The 18,528-nt window shown below is 42.8% G+C and overlaps 1 protein-coding gene across 5 annotated transcripts in view; it reads right to left on the reverse strand.

Annotated features, from left to right (window-relative positions):
* Positions 1-18,528, reverse strand: part of dagla (diacylglycerol lipase alpha) — a 174,109-nt gene that overhangs the window by 8,884 nt on the left and 146,697 nt on the right. For all 5 annotated transcript variants that reach the window (XM_033039052.1, XM_033039049.1, XM_033039051.1 and 2 more), the window contains 5 exons: positions 17,145-17,213; positions 16,154-16,226; positions 14,425-14,618; positions 12,073-12,202; positions 6,376-6,530 (listed from right to left, as the gene is read on the reverse strand). In XM_033039052.1, coding sequence (XP_032894943.1) covers positions 6,376-6,530; positions 12,073-12,202; positions 14,425-14,618; positions 16,154-16,226; positions 17,145-17,213 — 621 coding nt within the window. The remainder of the gene's footprint in view (positions 1-6,375; positions 6,531-12,072; positions 12,203-14,424; positions 14,619-16,153; positions 16,227-17,144; positions 17,214-18,528) is intronic.

The raw sequence follows: 18,528 nt of genomic DNA on the forward strand, positions 1-18,528 counted from the left end.
TCAACCTATCTTGATACCCCTACCGTCGGGGGAAAATACTCTCTGCAATCAACCTATCTAATCCCCTTATTTCATATACCTCTAAAATCAACCCTCAGCCTCTGGGTGCTCCAAGGAATAAAATTCTAGTCAGCCCAAACCCTCCCTATAGCTCCTACCTTTGAGTCCTGGCAACATCCTCGTAAATCTTCTCTTTCCAGCTTAATTGCATCTTTCCTGGAGCAGGGTGAGCAAAACTGAACACAATACTCCAAGTGTGGCCTCAGTAACATCTTTTGTAACTGTTACATAACATCCCAACTTGTATACTCCATTGTCTCCGGACGACTGCTTTGGGGCCACCTCCTGCACCTACACACAACTGACTGACTTCATCCACTTCACCACCAACTTCCATCCGGCACTCCAATACACCTGGACGATTTCCGACACTTCCCTACCATTCCTTGACCTCACCATCTCCATCGCAGGGGACAGACTCCTGACCGACATACATTACAAACCCACTGACTCACATGGCTATCTGGACTACACGTCTTCCCACCCTGCCCCCTGTAAAGACTCCATCCCCTACTCCCAATTCCTCCGCCTACGCCGCATCTGTTCCCAGGATGAGACATTCCATACCAGGGCATCGGAAATGTCCTCGTTCTTCAGGGAACGGGGATTCCCCTCCGCCACCATAGATGAGGCTCACACCAGGGTCTCCTCCATACCCCGTAACACTGCTCTCTCTCCCCATCCCCGCACTCGCAACAAGGGCAGAGTCCCTCTGGTCCTCACCTTTCACCCCACCAGCCGGCAAATACAACACATAATCCTCCGCCATTTCCGCCACCTCCAACGTGGCCCCACCACTCGCCACATCTTCCCATCTCCCCCCATGTCTGCCTTCCGCAAAGACCGCTCCCTCCGCAACTCCCTCGTCAATTCTTCCCTTCCCTCCCGCACCACCCCCTCCACGGGCACTTTCCGTTGCAACCGCAAGAAATGCAACACCTGTCCCTTCACCTCCCCCCACTACTCCATTCAAGGACCCAAGCAGTTGTTCCAGGTGCGACAAAGGTTCACCTGTATCTCCTCCAACCTCATCTACTGCATCCGCTGCTCTAGATGTCAGCTGATTTACATCGGGGAGACCAAGCGTAGGTTGGGCGATCGTTTCGCCGAACACCTCCGCTCAGTCCGCAATAACCTACCTGAACTCCCGGTGGCTCAGCACTTCAACTCCCCCTCCCATTCCCAATCCGACCTCTCTGTCCTGGGTCTCCTCCATTGCCAGAGTGAGCAACAGCGGAAATTGGAGGAACAGCACCTCATATTCCGTCTGGGGACCTTGCGTCCGTATGGCATTAACATTGAATTCTCCCAATTTTGCTAGCCCTTGCTGTCTCCTCCCCTTCCTTAACCCTCTAGCTGTCTCCTCCCACCCTCCCATCCGCCCGCCCTCAGGCTCCTCCCCTTTTCCTTCTTTCTCCCCCCCCCCCCACCCCCCATCAGTCTGAAGAAGGGTTTCGGCCCGAAACGTCGCCTATTTCCTTCGCTCCACAGATGCTGCTGCACCCGCTGAGTTTCCCCAGCAATTTTGTGTACCTTGTATACTCCATTCCCTGATTGATGAAGGCTAACGTGCCAATTAACTGTTTCATGTGATCACTCTTGGATAAACATAATTACTTGCCTTTTACATTGCAAGTAGCAAAGTGATTTTCCATGTTTTAAATAACAACGATGATTTTGCTTTTCAAATTTCATTTAATCATTGATAAATTACCTTCATATTAATATTTGCACTCATTTTATAATTTTTTTTGGATAGGAGAGACCAATATCTTTCAGTAGCACTGGAAGGTGATTCTTCCCAATGCTATCTGATTTTTGAATCAATCACCTCTTTCACATCGCCTACCCAGAGATGCTGTCATATACTCCACTACGCATCCCTATAAATGTTGGAATAACACCTACACTAGCAGTTAACATTATGTTAAATCTACATCACAAAAATCAAGAGAAGTTTAAGATACAATTAGGCTAATAATGTAGCCAAAAATAGTGGTAAGCCAGAGAACTGGAGAGGCATGACTTGCTGATTGTCCTATGCATGTTTCTATTTCATGTTATGCAAATCACACTGTATTTGCAGTGTAAAATTGTCATTACATATGTCAAATCTATTTTCATAAAAGAGCTGTCAATTGTTGCAAACCTATATCCTGTTTTTCCTAGTCATTATTGGTCCCTTTTGCATGTTTCTTTAGCACTTACTAACCACTTTCGTAAAGCGGGAGTTGGTGCTGAAATAGATACTGAAAATAAAAGGCTTCACTTGCTTTGCTAGAATGTGCTTGCCTCATTTGCAGCTTCCATCGTTATCCTCCAATGTAAGGGGCAAAGATAAGCACTGATCACTTTTGGGATGGAACTCGCCTTGGGCACCTTCATCTTTTAGTTATAATTCTCCTTGGTCTGCATTTTAATAAAATGCAAACACTCCTCACCACTGGTGAGATCCAGTAATGGAGACCTGGCTCCATAAGCTTCTGGTTCTCCTTTGCCCCTGGTACACACAGCCTGTTTAGAAATTACTCCAAATCAATGGCCATTGGTGACTCCTTTCTTCTCTGGTCTCACAGCTCTGTCAGAAAAAATTGAATCGAGCTAAATGCAATGCTTCAAGAATTATACTAAAGCTTAATTACCATTAATTCAGTACTAAGGTATTGCAATGAGACAGTGATACTGAAGAAGCTACACTGAATCAAAAATATTTTATTTTTAGATTTGAAACAAGCATCTTTCCTCTACACATCTTTAAACTGCTGTCAGTAGTTAGGTAACTGTTAAATATACCAATATAACTGTGTCAATATATAGATAGCATTCTTCATATAAAATCATTGCTTACTAACTTTATCGGATGGATAGAAATTATATAAAATTGGGAATAGTTTGGGGAAGAGGCCCGCGGTTGGTCTTGAGGTGGATTTTGAAAACAGAAATAGATAGCAAAGTGAGAGAAATTAAGCAGGAAATTCCGAGGGGGAGGGGGGGGGGGAAATAATTTTTAGTCCAACATTGTCAATTTCCAATACAGTGCAAGAAGTTGGGCACAAGAATTTGCAAGACAAATTGTATGATTTGCTCAGATGAGATAGAGCGATAAATCTGCATACAAATTTAAATGGGAAAGAGGATTTGAAAAGTAAAATTTTAGTTTGGCTATTGAAAAAGGAAAAGTTGAGAAATTGATTTTGGGGGAGATGTAAAGATGAACTGGGACCACAAAGATAGTTTAGTAGAAGTAGATGTATTTATGGTTAACACACCAAGGTGGAAGCTACTGAAATCAACAGGCTCAAACTGAGTATTACCTTGGTTCATAAATGCGAACAGTGAGAGGAAAACAACCTCTACATATGCTGCAGGAAGAATGAGAAGGAACTCCTGAGGATGAATAAAAGAAAATGCCTGAACATTTGAAAAGACAGTTAATAGACACAAAGAAAATATGACTACATCGGATTAACTATCTTGTAAAGATTAAAAATGGAATAAGAGTTGTAAGATCAAATAATGGCAGTTATGTATTTAACTTTTTTAATCAATAATTCCTCAAATTACAAATAAATGGTGCCTGCTTTGAAGTACAGTAACAAACTCCTATTTACAAACAGGAACATTTAATCTCATGGAAATATCCACCATTCTGTACAAACTGGAGAAATGGCATCTAATATTCCTCTCAGGTTAACTTACAACAACTGTTTTTCCACTGTCTCCTTTCGCCTATATTCCTCCCTCTGACTTCACAACTAGCATCACTTCTATCTTTATTGGTCACTCTTTGTCTTTTCATCTCTGCCCTTTCTCCACGTGCCTATCAAACCCCTGATTTGTATCCACCTACTTGCCAGGTTTTTTCCTATCCGGACCTCTCTTCCAGCTTCCACCCCCAACAGTCTGAAGAAGAGTCCCAACCCAAAACGCCACCTATCCATGTTCTCCAGTGATGCTGCATGACCTGCTGAGTTACTCCAACACAATGTTTTTTCTAGCTTTCTTGAAGGTATTTGGTGGACTGGAACTGAACAAATAATCTGATAATTGGTCCAAACATACTAGTTTCTGAAAAATAAAAACAAAATACACACTCCTAATCTATTTGGATATACCTTGAAGAATGATCGGTGGGCGGCGCGACTCGCGTCGCAACGGCCTCTGCAGTCCGTCTGTCCTTTTATTATTTTTTGTCTCGTTTGAATGTAGTTTTTATTATTATTTTTTTTGTGTATGTGTGTGGGTATGTGTGTGGGGGGCGGGGGGTGGGGGAAACTTTAAAAATCTATCCCCTGCATGGAGAACCCGACCTTTTCTGTCGGGTCTCCGTTGTCGTTGGGGCCTAGCACCGTGGAGCGGCCTCCAGCAGGAACGACATAGGGCTCCAGTCGCGGAGCCTGCGGACCTACTCACCATCGCGGAGCTGGCCGAGTTCGGAGCGGGAGGAGCGGTGGTGGCGCGCTGCTGCGACCCGACCCCGCGGATTCGGAGGCTCCAACCGCAGGTCTGGCAGACAGGAACACCGGGAGCCCGCGGGTCCCTGCTGGGAGACCGCTTTTCGGGGCTTCCGCAACGGCGACTTCACCCGCCCGTGTTGTGGGGTTGAAGATTACCTGGAGCGGGGCCTTACATCATCGCCCCGCGCGGCTTGGAATGGCTGCGGGACTTTGCTAGCACCCGCCGGGGGCTCCAACAACAAGACCCGGAACGCGGCCCTGCATCACCCGGCGCGGCGTAAATGGCCGCGGGACAATTACCATCGCCCGCCGGGGGCTTTGACTCTGACATCGGGAGGGGAATGGGGAGTGCAGGGGAGAGATAAGTCTTTGCCTTCCATCACAGCGAGGAGGAGATGCGCTGTGATGGATGTTTGTGTAAATTGTGTTGTGTCTTGGTTCTTTCTTGTGCGTATGACTGCAGAAACAACATTTCGTTTGAACCACAATGGGGTTCAAATGACAAATAAATTGTATTGTATTGTATTGTATTTGTGCTTTTGTTTAATTTCTATGTGTCGTCTTGGCTGATTTATCAAATTTAAAATATTAGCAACAATGACATTCACTCTTTCCTCTCCAACCACACTCAACATTTTATAAACCTCCATTAAAATGCAGAAATTAGGCTCTTCTATACTATTTAAACCCAGATCTTCAAACTCATCTGGTAACTAATATTTTAAAATCTGAAATATCTCTGGTATAGATTGATTCTATTCCAAATTCTATATCAATCTGAATAGAAAGTTGAGAAAATGGATCAGAAGCATTTGAGTGATAAATGGTTGGACTGCTGCCAAATTGGTATTCAACATTAATTATGTTTTCAGAAATCATTATTGTGGTTTGCTGATTAAGTGTATAAACTTGGCCTGCACATTTGTGAATTGTTGCTAACAAAATCAATCACGGGCAAGCTACCAGAGGGTTGAGAGAAGATGATGGGGTTAACAATGCAAAGGTCTTTCTTGGCAACCGAGCAGATTCAAATGCGCTCTCTGTGCTTGGCCCGAAGCCAGTCATCGTTTGTACAAATCATGAGGCCTGTGACCTACATGTATCACTTCATGGAAGTCTTGATCTTTACAGAACCTGCTGAAGATTTTTTTACCTTAATAAAAACATTACCAAAGGATACTTTAAACGTTATGATATCCTGGAGTGCACAATTCATTATTGATGTATTCCTCATTTTATTGAGTTAATTCGGAAAGTCATGGCTTGTGATCTTGGTCTGATTTCTGATGTTAAATAATTAACATGGCTGCACAGATTAATGACATCAAGTACGATGAACCGAGCCTGCTCCAACTTGTTGGTGCTCTAGACTTCTGCCAGAAATTGGCACAAATAAGTAAATGTTGCTTTTTATGTGAGATTTATGCACGAGGAACAAGTGTACTCGGTCCTTTTTCTGAGGAAGATGCTCATTTTTAAAGAAGTAATTAAAAATATGATCTAATAATATTACTATCATTGAAATGGCTTTGTATACATTCCAGATACAGGATGGAGTCTGTTTCACCAAGTCTGACTTCCTGTAACTCAAGTCCTAACACTTTTATCCATATTACTCACCCGTCTTGTTTTTGGAGTAATATGCATTTTGAATGGGCTCTTGAATGAACAACTGAACAAGAAAAGTACCTTTCACCTTTTTGCACCTGCTTTTTAAACCTCTATGCGGCAAAGATTAGTCAATGAAGTTCAGAATGTTTAACCTCTAAAGACTTGAATAGTTATTTATCATACAGTCTATCCAGTTTTAGGCTTGTGAAGTGGCTTTATCATTGCATTTACCAAAGCATGCTCTTACTTTACACTGCTGTTCCTCCTTTGATCTCCATGTTCTGATAGTTGGGGCTGCTGCTGCACAATCATATCAGGATTCAAATCCACCTCTGTTGGGCTGACCATTACCTTTGCTGCTCCAAGTAAAGCTGTCTTGCCTTTGTTATAATTCGCTAGAACCTGGATAGACAATGAAACAATTGATTTTAAAGGACTATGGTTAATTGAGTAGAATATTAGATTAAATCACCATTTCTACACCAATTCAGTGAAAACAAAATAATGATTAGAGGTTTAAGACCTTTGTTTAAATTCAGCTAAGGATGAATGGGTTGAAAATGCATCTGCCTATTGGCCAAGTACCACACAATTTAGTATGATGATGAATGGCTGCACAAAATAAGGTTAGTGATCTCTCAAGTATGGTTGATATGGGAGAGTGAGAACGCCAAGAGTCTACACTGGTGTGATATGTCAGGCCTTGAATTTATACAACATCAAATTTTATTGTATTTTCAACGCAATTAAATAATTGCTAATAGGTACAGGAAAGCAAATCTGATATGTTAATCAGCATCAACTATAGTGTACATTCATTGATGTACATAGTGCACATTGGTGTTCATACATTCATTTTAATGTCTTGGAAATTGTATGTGAATCGGTCCATTATTTTGAGCACCTTCTACTTCTAGAGAATTTTTTAAACTTTGAATTGGTATCCCACCTCTTCTATTCACGTTGATGGAACGTGAATAGTTATTGCTTTATTATTTTCACATGTACCGAGATACAGTGAAAAGCTTTAGCCACACGTACAACAGGTTCCCTCTTCAAAAATATTCCATACCCAGTCTCTACATAGACACCAAATGTAATGCATTTTACACACCCCTCTGTACTCTTAGACATGTTACTATCACTACTCGTGTAAGATTACATTTATTTTGTAAAATTAAGATATTGAATAATAAAATAATCCGGCCATATTTCCCGTCAGAACACAGCATGTAAATATGAAGAATATGTAAGTATGCATTAGTGTACAAGGTTGCTTAGAGTATTCTTGCAGCTTACTGCCTTACTACCTGCTGCCTCTGACAGAGTTCCTACCGTGAATGCTTTTGGTAGCATAGTCACAACTTGTTCAGTTGGACGAGATTCAGTATAGAACATCCTACTTTTGCTGATGATTTCTTCAAACAAGGCTGGTGGGGACTGAATACTTACTGGTTTACATTCAACAGCAGTAGTGTTCACAAATTACATTGACACAAGGAAGATTCAATATGAGACTGATATCAGTCCAAGTTTAATGTAATATAAATTGCAGAATCAGTTTGATTTGATTACTAGCCATTTTCTCCAAGTCCAAGGTTTACAAGTTTACAAATTATTTCATCACTGGAGCACAAAATCCAAGCTATCAGCAAGTGCCAACAACAGGCTGCAGTTTTTAGGACGAGACTCTAAACACATACTTTTTCTGCTTATTAAGATTCACATTATAGATCACTGTACATTATTTGAACAGAACTTGAAATGGTTATATTTAGAAGTAGTCTCTTGGTTTCTAAAGAATAAAAGCAGGATTTGGTGCACAGTTGTTAGTATATAGGGAACATGGTAAGGAAGAATCCTTGCAGGGCACGGGTGTGAAGAATTATTGTGGAGGATGTTTCGTCACCTATACTCGCTGATTGTGGCATAAAGGTCAGAAAGGTCCTTGATTATATGACTACTTTCTCAAGGAGTGTAAAGAAGAGATGGAGTCAATGGCGGGGAGGCTGGTCTGTGGGATTGATGGAGCTACCTCCACAATTCTCTGCAATTTCTTGTAGTCTTGGTAAAGCTGTTCCCAAACCAAGCTGTGATGTAAACCAATAGAATGTTTTTCTAAGATACATCTGAAGAAGTTGGTGAGACCGTGAGTTTGGAGATAAATTTGGTTGGGATTACAGTATTGAAATTCCCATTTTGAATTCTGAAATTGTCCTGATCCTCTGATTTACTCTCTCCGCCATTATAATGAACATTTTCCTTTTATCTAATACCACTTTTCCTGATGGGTTTCTTGAATGAAAAGAAATGAAATGAAACAAATGAAATAAAATACCAGAGCAAAAGGAGGCTACAGACTTTTGGCTGTTAAGTAGAGCTGCTGCTTGTGGAAAAAGCTGTTTTATGTTCTTATGTTTGACAGTCCGGAGTCACCTTCCAGAGGGAAGTGCTTCAAAGAGTTTGTGGCCAGGGTGAGAGGGGTCGGAGATCTTACCCGCTCGCTTCCGGTCCCTTGCAGTGTATATTTTGTCAATGGGGGGGGGGAAGTTTTGACAAAATGGGAACAGCACCCAGACACGTGCACTACTGCCAACTCCCAGTGACCAGTCGCTCAGGCTGTCCGCAGCCGGAGTTAAAAAGGCCTTTGCCAGCATCAATCCACGCAAAGCTGCAGGGCCGGACAACATTCCTGGATGCGTTTTAAGAGACTGCGCCGAGCAACTGAAAGATGTCTTCACAGACATTTTTATCATCTCACTCAGCCAGGCAGTAGTGCCCAACTGTCTTAAGAGTGCCACCATCGTCCCTGTCCCGAAGAAACCAAACCCAGCCTGCCATAATGACTTTCGACCAGTGGCTCTAACATCCATAGTAATGAAGTGTTTTGAGCGACTGGTTATGCAGCATATCAAAAATAGTCTACCTGCCGACCTAAACCCACTGCAGTTCGCCTACAGAGCCAACCAATCCACAGAGGACGCAGTCTCAACAACACTGAACCTCGTACTGTCACACCTTGATCGGAAAAATACTTATGCCAGGATCCTCTTCATAGACTTCAGCTCTGCGTTTAACACAATCATTCCGCAGCAGCTGGTGGAGAAGTTGGAGCTATTGGGGGTTGATGCTGGCACATGTAACTGGGTCCTGAACTTTCTATCGCAACGGCAGCAGACAGTCAGGGTGGGCAGTAGGACATCAAAAACCATAGCCGTGAGCACTGGCTCGCCCCAAGGCTGTGTCCTAAGCCCCCTGCTGTTTAGTCTGCTTACACACGACTGTACTGCTAGACTCAACAACAACTTCATCAACAAGTTCGCTGATGACACAACAGTGGTGGGTCTCATCAGTGACAATGATGAGTCGGCGTACAGGATGGAGGTGGAGCTGCTCACAGGATGGTGCAAATCCCACAACCTCATTCTCAACGTGGGAAAAACTAAGGAGATGGTGGTTGACTTCAGGAGGGCGGGAAAACAACACCATACACCTCTGCACATTGATGGAGCTGATGTGGAAAGGGTCAGCAGCGTGAAGGTCCTAGAACTCCACCTGTCAGATGACCTGACGTCCACGACCAACACCACAGCACTGGTCAAGAGAGCCCAGCAGCGACTACACCCTCTCCGAAGACTACGGAAAGCAGGTCTCCCCACTACACACCTACGAACTTTTTATAGGGGGACAATCGAGAGCACATTAACCTACGGCATCACTTCCTGGTTCGGGAGCTGCAAGGCGTACGAACAGCACCAACTAGACAGGATTGTGAAGACCGCCAGCAGGATTATTGGTGCTCCACTCCCTTTCCTGCTGGACATATACAGGAATAGATGTATCAGCAGAGCCATCTCCATCATCAAAGACCCCTACCACCCATCGTATCACATATTCTCCATCCTGCCATCTGGGAAGAGGTACAGGAGCATTAGCTGCAAAACCAGCAGGATGCTCCTCAGCTTCTTCCCGCAGGCTATAAGACTGATAAACGGACTTTGCCCCCTGCCAAAGTATCGCGCACCAACCACCAACCTGGACACACTGCAGCAGAGCCACTGTCGTGCCGCTGCCGATCGGAACGCCTGTTGATGTTTAGTAGAGAGTAGAGTGTTTAATTTGTTCATGATATATGTATTTTTATTTCTATTTATTTTTTACTGCACATTGAATGGACACTGGTTGAGCAACGTTTTTTTGTTTCCTCTGGGTATGTGAGTGCTCAGGAAAATAACAATAAAGATATACTATACGATAAGTTGCAGCCAACAACTTTCTCGGCTGATCGAAGGATGGGCAGCAGCCTCCGGTTGTCATGCTTGGTGGCTGAACCAAACAGACCATGATGGAGAAGGTGAGGACAGACTCTGATGGTAGTATAAAACTGGACAATCATTGCCTGTGGCAGATTGTGTTTTCTCAGCTGCCGCAGGAAGTACACCCTCTGTTGGGCCTTTTTGGCTGTAGAGTCAATAGTATCCTTCCATTTAAGGTCCCTGGAGATGATGGTTCCAAGGAACTTAACTGACTCCACAGATGTGACTGTGGTGTTGTTGATGGTGAGTGGGGGGAGGGAAGGGGGAGCTCTCCTAAAGTCTACAATCAATTCCACTGTCTTAAGAGCATTGAGCTCCAGGTTGTTGCGATGGTACCAGGATGCCAACTGTGTCACTTCTTGTCTGTAGGCAGATTCCTCTCCATCCTGGATCAGTCCAATCAGGGTTGTGTTGTCCGCACACTTGAGAAGCTTGATAGAGGAGTCTGTGGAGGTGCAATTTCCTTGGCAGCTCTGATTCCTCTTCTCAGCTTGGTATAAAGAGTCACATGCTGCTTCCTGTCTGTCAGGAAGTTGGCGATCCACTGATGGACTGTGAGAGTTTGGAGTGTAGTAACTCTGGCACAATGGTGTGGAATGCAGAGATGAAATCCACAAACAAAATCCTTGCATAGGTCCCCTGGCGAACTAGATGCTGGAGGATGAAGTGCAGGCCTAGGTTTACTGCATAATTCACTGATCTATTGGCCCGGTATGCAAACTGCAGAGGGTCCAGCAGGGGGGTTGTGATATTTTTCAGGTGGGCCAGCATGGGTCTTCATGATTTCAGAGGTCAGTGCGACAGGCCTGTAGTTATTAAGGCCAGTAATCCTTGGCTTTTTGGGTACAGGAACAATAGTGGAGACCTTTAAGCAGGCAGGGACAGTGCAGGTTTGCAGGGACCAATTGAAAATGTCCGTGTGGACTGGTGTCAGTTGTTCGGCACTGAGCTTGAGGGGGAAACATTGTCTGTTCCTGGAAATGTCTGGCTATTCTGTCTCCTGAATAGCTTTTCCACCTCCACTATTGTTAGTGATGGAGAAGTGGGAAGACTGATATTGGGCAGCAAGGAGAGGGTGGAGGAGGGCCCAGTCTTTGTAGACTGGAGTCAGGCTGTAAGTAGGTGTGAAATGGTGATTGGGGAGGAGTGAGGGAGGGAGGGGGTAGTTTAGGCAGTTTCTGTCTATCGAACCTGCAGTAGAACTCGTTCAGGTCGTTGGTCAGCTGACGATTGTCCAAGGAGCGGGGGGGGGGGGGGTTCCTCTTGTAACTGGTGATTTCTTGCAAGCCCTTCCACATTGAAGAAGAGTCATTAGCTGAGAACTTGCTCCTCAACTTCTCAGAGTACCTTTCCTTGGCAGCTCTGATTCCTCTTCTCAGCTTGTACTTGGCCTGCCTGTAGAGGTCTGCATCCCCGCTCCTGTAGGCCTCATCTTTAGACTGGCGGAGCTGTCTGAGTTCTGCTGTAAACCATGGTTAACTACCATCATACCTTTCAATGTAATTTCACAGTCTATGGTTCACAATTTATGATTTAAGATGGATGCCAAAAGTACAAACTAAGTACTTCATTAGCTTTAATCATACACATTTTGCAGTCGGTTGGATTAAAATTAGTCCAGCAAATACCTTGTTAAGTCCATCCATGACGATATGAGGCATGTGCTCGTTCAGCATGGCAGCAGAAATTATGACCTCATCCAATGTCTTGTTGTCACTCCATATCGCATAATAAGTCGATTCTTCCTGTCCACAACAACTGAAGAAATTATGATTAGTGAGAGGCAGCAAATTACATCAAAACACCTTTAGACTCTTCCTGCCGCCACATCACATGCTGTCCCACCCACCACAAAACCACACCATTTTTCAACATATATCATATATAATGGTATGGGGTAGAGTGCTGACATGGATAGAAAATTGGTTGGCAGACAAAAAACAAAGAGTAGGGATTAACGGGTCCCTTTCAGAATGGCAGGCAGTGACTAGTGGGGTACCGCAAGGCTCGGTGCTGGGACCGCAGCTATTTACAATATACATCAATGATTTGGATGAAGGGATTCAAAGTAACATTAGCAAATTTGCAGATGACACAAAGCTGGGTGCCAGTGTGAACTGTGAAGAGGATGCTATGAGAATGCAGGGTGACATGGACAGGTTGGGGGAGTGGGCAGATGCATGGCAGATGAAGTTTAATGCGGATAAATGTGAGGTTATACACTTTGGTAGCAACAACAGGAAGGCAGATTACTATCTAAATGGTGTCAAGTTGGGAAAAGGGGAAGTGCAACGGGATCTGGGGGTCCTTGTTCATCAGTCTATGAAAGTAAGCATGCAGGTACAGCAGGCAGTGAAGAAAGCGAATGGCATGTTGGCCTTTATAACAAGAGGAGTCGAATATAGGATAGGAGCAAAGAGGTCCTTCTGCAGTTGTACAGAGCCCTAGTGAGACTACACCTGGAGTATTGTGTGCAGTTTTGGTCCCCTAATTTGAGGAAGGACATTCTTGCCATTGAGGGAATGCAGCGTAGGTTTACAAGGTTGATTCCCAGGATGGCGGACTGTCATATGCTAAGAGAATGGAGCGGCTGGGCTTGTACACTCTGGAGTTTAGAAGGATGAGAGGGGATCTCATTGAGACATATAAGATTGTTAAGTGTTTGGACACGCTAGAGGCAGGAAACATGTTCCTGATGTTGAGGGAGTCCAGAACCAGGGGGCCACAGTTTAAGAATAAGGAGTAAGTCATTTAGATCGGATGAGGAAACACTTTTTCTCACAGAGAGTTGTGAGTCTGTGGAATTCTCTGCCTCAGAGGGCGGTGGAGGCAGGTTCTCTGGATGCTTTCAAGAGAGAGCTAGATAGGGGCTCTTAAAAATAGCAGAGTCAGAGGATATGGGGAGAAGGCAGGAACGGGGTACTGATTGGGGATGATCAGCCATGATCACATTAAATGGCGGTGTTGGCTCGAAGAGCCGAAAGGCCTACTCCTGCACCTGTTGTCTATTGTCTACAAAGGTGGTATATTATGGTTGATGTATTTATTGGTCTATATGCCCTCAAGTGATAACTTTGTTTCCACCCACTGCTCCCTGCTGAGAATTTCTGTGTAGGGAGTGGATGAAAAAGAGGGATAACATAGAATGACAGTGGGTCTTGGTGGGCCGAAGTGCCTGTTTGCAAGCTGTATCTTTCAATCAATCAATTCAATTTTTTCTCTATATAAATTTATCTCTAAAGCTTCTTGCTCCTACCAATACTACTTACTGTGATCTCCTCTGCTCAACAGCCTCAACCCTCACCAAGCCTCGTCATCTAGCACGGTGGCACAGCGGTAGAGTTGCTGCCTTACAGCGCTTCCTGAGCTAGATCCCAACTACGGGTGCTATCTGTATGGAGTTTGTACATTCTCCCCGTGACTGCGTGTGTTTTCCCTGAGATCTTTGGTTTCCTCCACCACCCCAAAGACGTACAGGTTTGTAGGTTAATTGACTTGGGTTTGTATACTTGGAATAAGTGTAAATTGTCCCTAGTATGTGTAGGCTTGTGTTAATGTGTGGGGATCGCTGGCCAGCATACACTCGGTGGGCCGAAGGGCCTGTTTCCACATTGTATCTCTAAACTAAACGAAAAGCCTTACCTCCTTGGATACACAACTTAAAATCCTTTCACTAAAGTCACTCATAACAGAAAAATACATGGGCAACTGGTAGACCTGCTGCTTCCCTTCAGAAGGAAGGACAAAAGAGATTCAGAAACAAAATTATCGGCTGGATCCTCTTAGAAATTCAGGTGTCCAATGTGAACATAGATTAGTGACACAGGAACAGAAAAGTGTATTGGAAAAATGAATCTAATTCATTTAAAAAAAGATATATATAATGTGGAGTAATGTAATAGGCATTTTCATAGAAACATCTTAGTACAACAGTCATAATTACAGCTATTACTGAATAGAAAACTGTAAAACGCGCTTACCACTGTTCCTCCGGATGGTTGTGAACTACATGAATGATTCGGCCTGGAGGGTAGAGTGGAACACTGGCAGAAAGTGCAATAGTAAGGTCACTGGGATAGGCCCACTGTCTGTTACCCTGATTGGTAGTTATATCTTCATCCCCTGGCAGTTCCGATTTAGGAATACACTTGGTGCCGCCCACGATAATTCTCCACTGCAGGAAGAGATTTAAAAAAGCACTGAGGACTCCAAAGTTATGATATGAATCAACCACACCAAGGAGCAGAATGCTCATCTGTGTTAACAACTGTCCCATCTTGGAAACTCATTTTTGTTTAAAAAGGTCTATGTAAAATTTCATAAAACGTACGAATATTAGCTCTCGGGGCTTTTGATTTTATTCAAAATTCTCAATCTGGCCTTCTCTGTACAAACCTTACCCGTTAGAGAATCCAACTTAGATTTTGGTAAACATGGTGACTTTGTATAAAAACAGTTGTTTCAATGGGAAAAAGTTTGGAGAGTTTCAGATTTGCTGTGAGTTATTTTTCCTGTACGATTTTTAAAGTTGTTTTAATAGTTCAAAAGATATTTTTGTTACTACAACTAATAAAGGCTACATGTAACATTGTTTAATAGAGTATTGTTGTTCAAGTATCAATAGAAGTAAATTTCAATGGCCCTATACAGTGAATCTAGCAGCTGTATTCATAAAAAAGTGTTTGATTACTGCAGGGAGGTTAAATGTAAAGAGGTTTTCCTTCCAACACTTTTTTCCATGACAGCCTTTTCTTTGTATGATAATATCTAAAGCCGAGAGTGTTAATCTAGTTTCTGATCCAAATAGAATTATATATGTTCAGTATTTAATTAGGTCTGCAGATATTTTAATGCTTTGCTCTGGATTCCGTATAACCATTGTGACTGACTAAAAACAATGTAAAACTACCACTGGACTCAGTACATCATTGAGAATTCAGTGATGCTATAGTTGTGTTATATCCAAATTGCATAATGGAAACTAGCATTATAGCAGAACTACCTGTTTTGAATTCAAAATCGTTACACCAATTTACGTCTCTTCTTTGTTCCTTCCTCATACACTGGTCTGTACAAGGGCAAGTCTTTCCAAACTGTGAGTGGCTGGATTTGATGCATAGCCTCAGTTGTTGGACACTCTAACCAACAGCTGTGGAGTGCCTTCCCCACAGTCACTGTAGGACTGCCCTGCGCTTACAGCAACCTTTCTATTTCTGCTCTCAAAGTGGTTTCCACTTCCACTTTTGGACTGGCCTTTCCACCTCTGCTGCTCCCACACTGATGGGCCAGGCTTCAGTTCCACTACCTCAGTAATGAAGGAACTGTAGATGCTGGTTTAAACCGAAGATAGCCACAAAATGCTAGAGTAACTCAGCACGACAGGCAGCATCTCTGGAGAGAAAGGATGGGTGATGTTTTGGATAGTCTGAGGAAGGGTCTTAACCCAAAATGTCACCATCCTTTCTCTCCAGAGATGCTGTCTGTCCCGCTGAATTACTGCAGCATTTTGCATACTGCAACAAAACCCTTGACGTGTACATATTGCAGATAAGGCTGCAAGTCACGTCTTGCTTTACAATCTCTCCAAACCAACACATTTTTCCAAACTATATAATACTTGCAAAGCGAGCACATGAAGATCCCAAAAGAGGAACCAATTTAAAGAGATTAAAAATAGTTGAATGTGCAAACAAGGATAGAAAAACCAACCTTGGGTTTATTGCTCTTCTGTAGCACATCCAGCAGGTGTCTCCGAAAGACTTCTAGCTGAGACAACCCAAGTCTACAGGGATAAATAATTAGTTACATTCTGTTAACTAATTAACAGAATTATATAATCACGGCTAATACTACATGGAAGTAAGTCGACTGTGCTTTTGTGAATTGTAAACCAACTCGCATTAATAAAATATCAAGCAGTCTAATGAGACCAACAAGTTCAGCTGCACAAACAATCATCATTCATTATATGTTAATATAATTGTGACTGGAGTCTGATGGGCCCTGACCCAAATTAACATCTGTCCATCTCCCTACAAATGCTGCATGAGCTTCTCCAGCGCTGTGTTTTGCTCAAGATGCAAGCATCTGCAGTTTCTTTTGGCTCAAATCTATACTATTGTTTGACTGCACGAAGTCATGATAGGTTTCAGAGTTTGGTAGCATCATAATTAAAACGTAATTAATTATCTCACATATTGAGAAATATCTCTTGTTTTATCAGGTAGCACTGCCCTGCAGCTGGTTTATTTCAATATCTCAAAAAACATCATATGCTTTCATTATAAAAATGATTGTTATTCACACTGGACTTTCCAGTTTTTGTTTGGTTTCTATCCCAGGCTACTGAGGCAACTATATAAATAATTATGTAGAAACCAGGAATTGCAGGTGCTAGTTTACGGGGGGAAAAAGACAAAGTGCTGTTGTAACTCAGCAGGTCAGGCAATATCCCTGGAAAACATGGATAGGTGACGTTTCAGGTCAAAATAATTATTCTAGGCACTGCGCATACAGATTAAATGACAAATTGTAAAACCATTTAATATTAATAATTGAATACGGCTGGTTCATGCAATATCAGCCCTTCAAAACCTTTTGAGTGTATAAATATTTTGGTGGAGAATGAATTTTAAATGCATTGCAGAATATATTAACAGATTAATCAATTAACAAAGTTAAAGAATATATTTTAGCTTGCCTTGGCACCAGATCCTTCCCCAAGATAACGGATGTCACAAACTCCTTGGAATATTCCATTGCATCGCCACTAAGTAAGTAAGTAAGTTTATTGGCCAAGTATTCACATACAAGGAATTTGCCTTGGTGCTCCGCCCACAAGTAACAACATGACATACAGTGACAGTTACAAATGACTCGGAAAACACTACACATTAATAATAATAAACATTAATGGTTAAACACCATTGATCAAGCATGTGAACCAACAAAATATCATCAATATCATCAAAGGGAGGCTACAGATTTTTGCCTGTTGAGTAGAGTAACTACTCCTGGATAAAAACTGTTTTTATGTCTGGCTGAGGCAGCTTTGACAGTCCGGAGTCACCTTCCAGAGGGAAGTGATTCAAAGAGTTTGTGGGCAGGGTGAGAGGGGTCAGAGATGATCTTGCCCGCTTGCTTCCTGGCCCTTGCAGTGTACGGTTCATCAATGGAGGGAAGGTTGCAGCCAATAACCTTCTCTGCTGATCAGACGATTTGCTGCAGCCTCCAGGTGTCGTGCTTGGTGGCTGAGCCAAACCAGACCATGATGGAGAAGGTGAGAACAGACTGTACGATGGCCGTGTAGAATTGGACAATCATTGCCTGTGGCAGATTGTGCTTCCTCAGCTGCCGTAGTAAGTACATTCTCTGTTGTGCCTTTTTGACTGTGGAGTCGATGGTAGCCCCCCATTTAAGGTCCTGGGAGATGATGGTTCCCAGGAACTTAAAAGACTCCACAGATGTGACTGTGGTGGTGACTAGAGGATTATATCATGGGAATTATTAGGAAATAACAATTACGGTGGTTAACCGTTTATAAAACTGTCAGAGACATGTGATGTAAAAGATCTAGACTGTGCAAAATAACAAAGAGGCTTGTTGAATTGCATGAATTCAAATGAAGGACTACAACACACGCATTTTGTAGGTTTTAAAGCAGAACTAAAATAACAATTTCTTTGCTTCACTTTTAAATACTATTTCTCCTGAGATATGATTCAATCAACACTAGTGGATTAGAACTAAAATGAAGCTTTACTGATCTAGATAAACTAATGTCAAATTACAATGTTTGAGAAAGTAACCAAAACATGGTGCAAGATCCAGGAATGGAGCACAGTCATCTACGATGCTCAATATGGAATCTAACAGACTGAGAGCAGCTTCATCACAAGAACTGTTGTTTGCCACTTTATGAATGTTGATTAGAAATAGACAATACTGACCCTGATTAAAAACACTGATTACATTTTAAAAACAGCCATACGTAGATGCATGAAATCATGTAAACTGGAAATCCCTCCTGGAAAGAAAAGCATTTGGAAGAAACACAGCAACCACATGGAGAACCCGTACACTTT

Source organism: Amblyraja radiata, chromosome 20, assembly GCF_010909765.2.
Source record: "Amblyraja radiata isolate CabotCenter1 chromosome 20, sAmbRad1.1.pri, whole genome shotgun sequence".
Lineage (NCBI taxonomy): Eukaryota > Metazoa > Chordata > Chondrichthyes > Rajiformes > Rajidae > Amblyraja > Amblyraja radiata.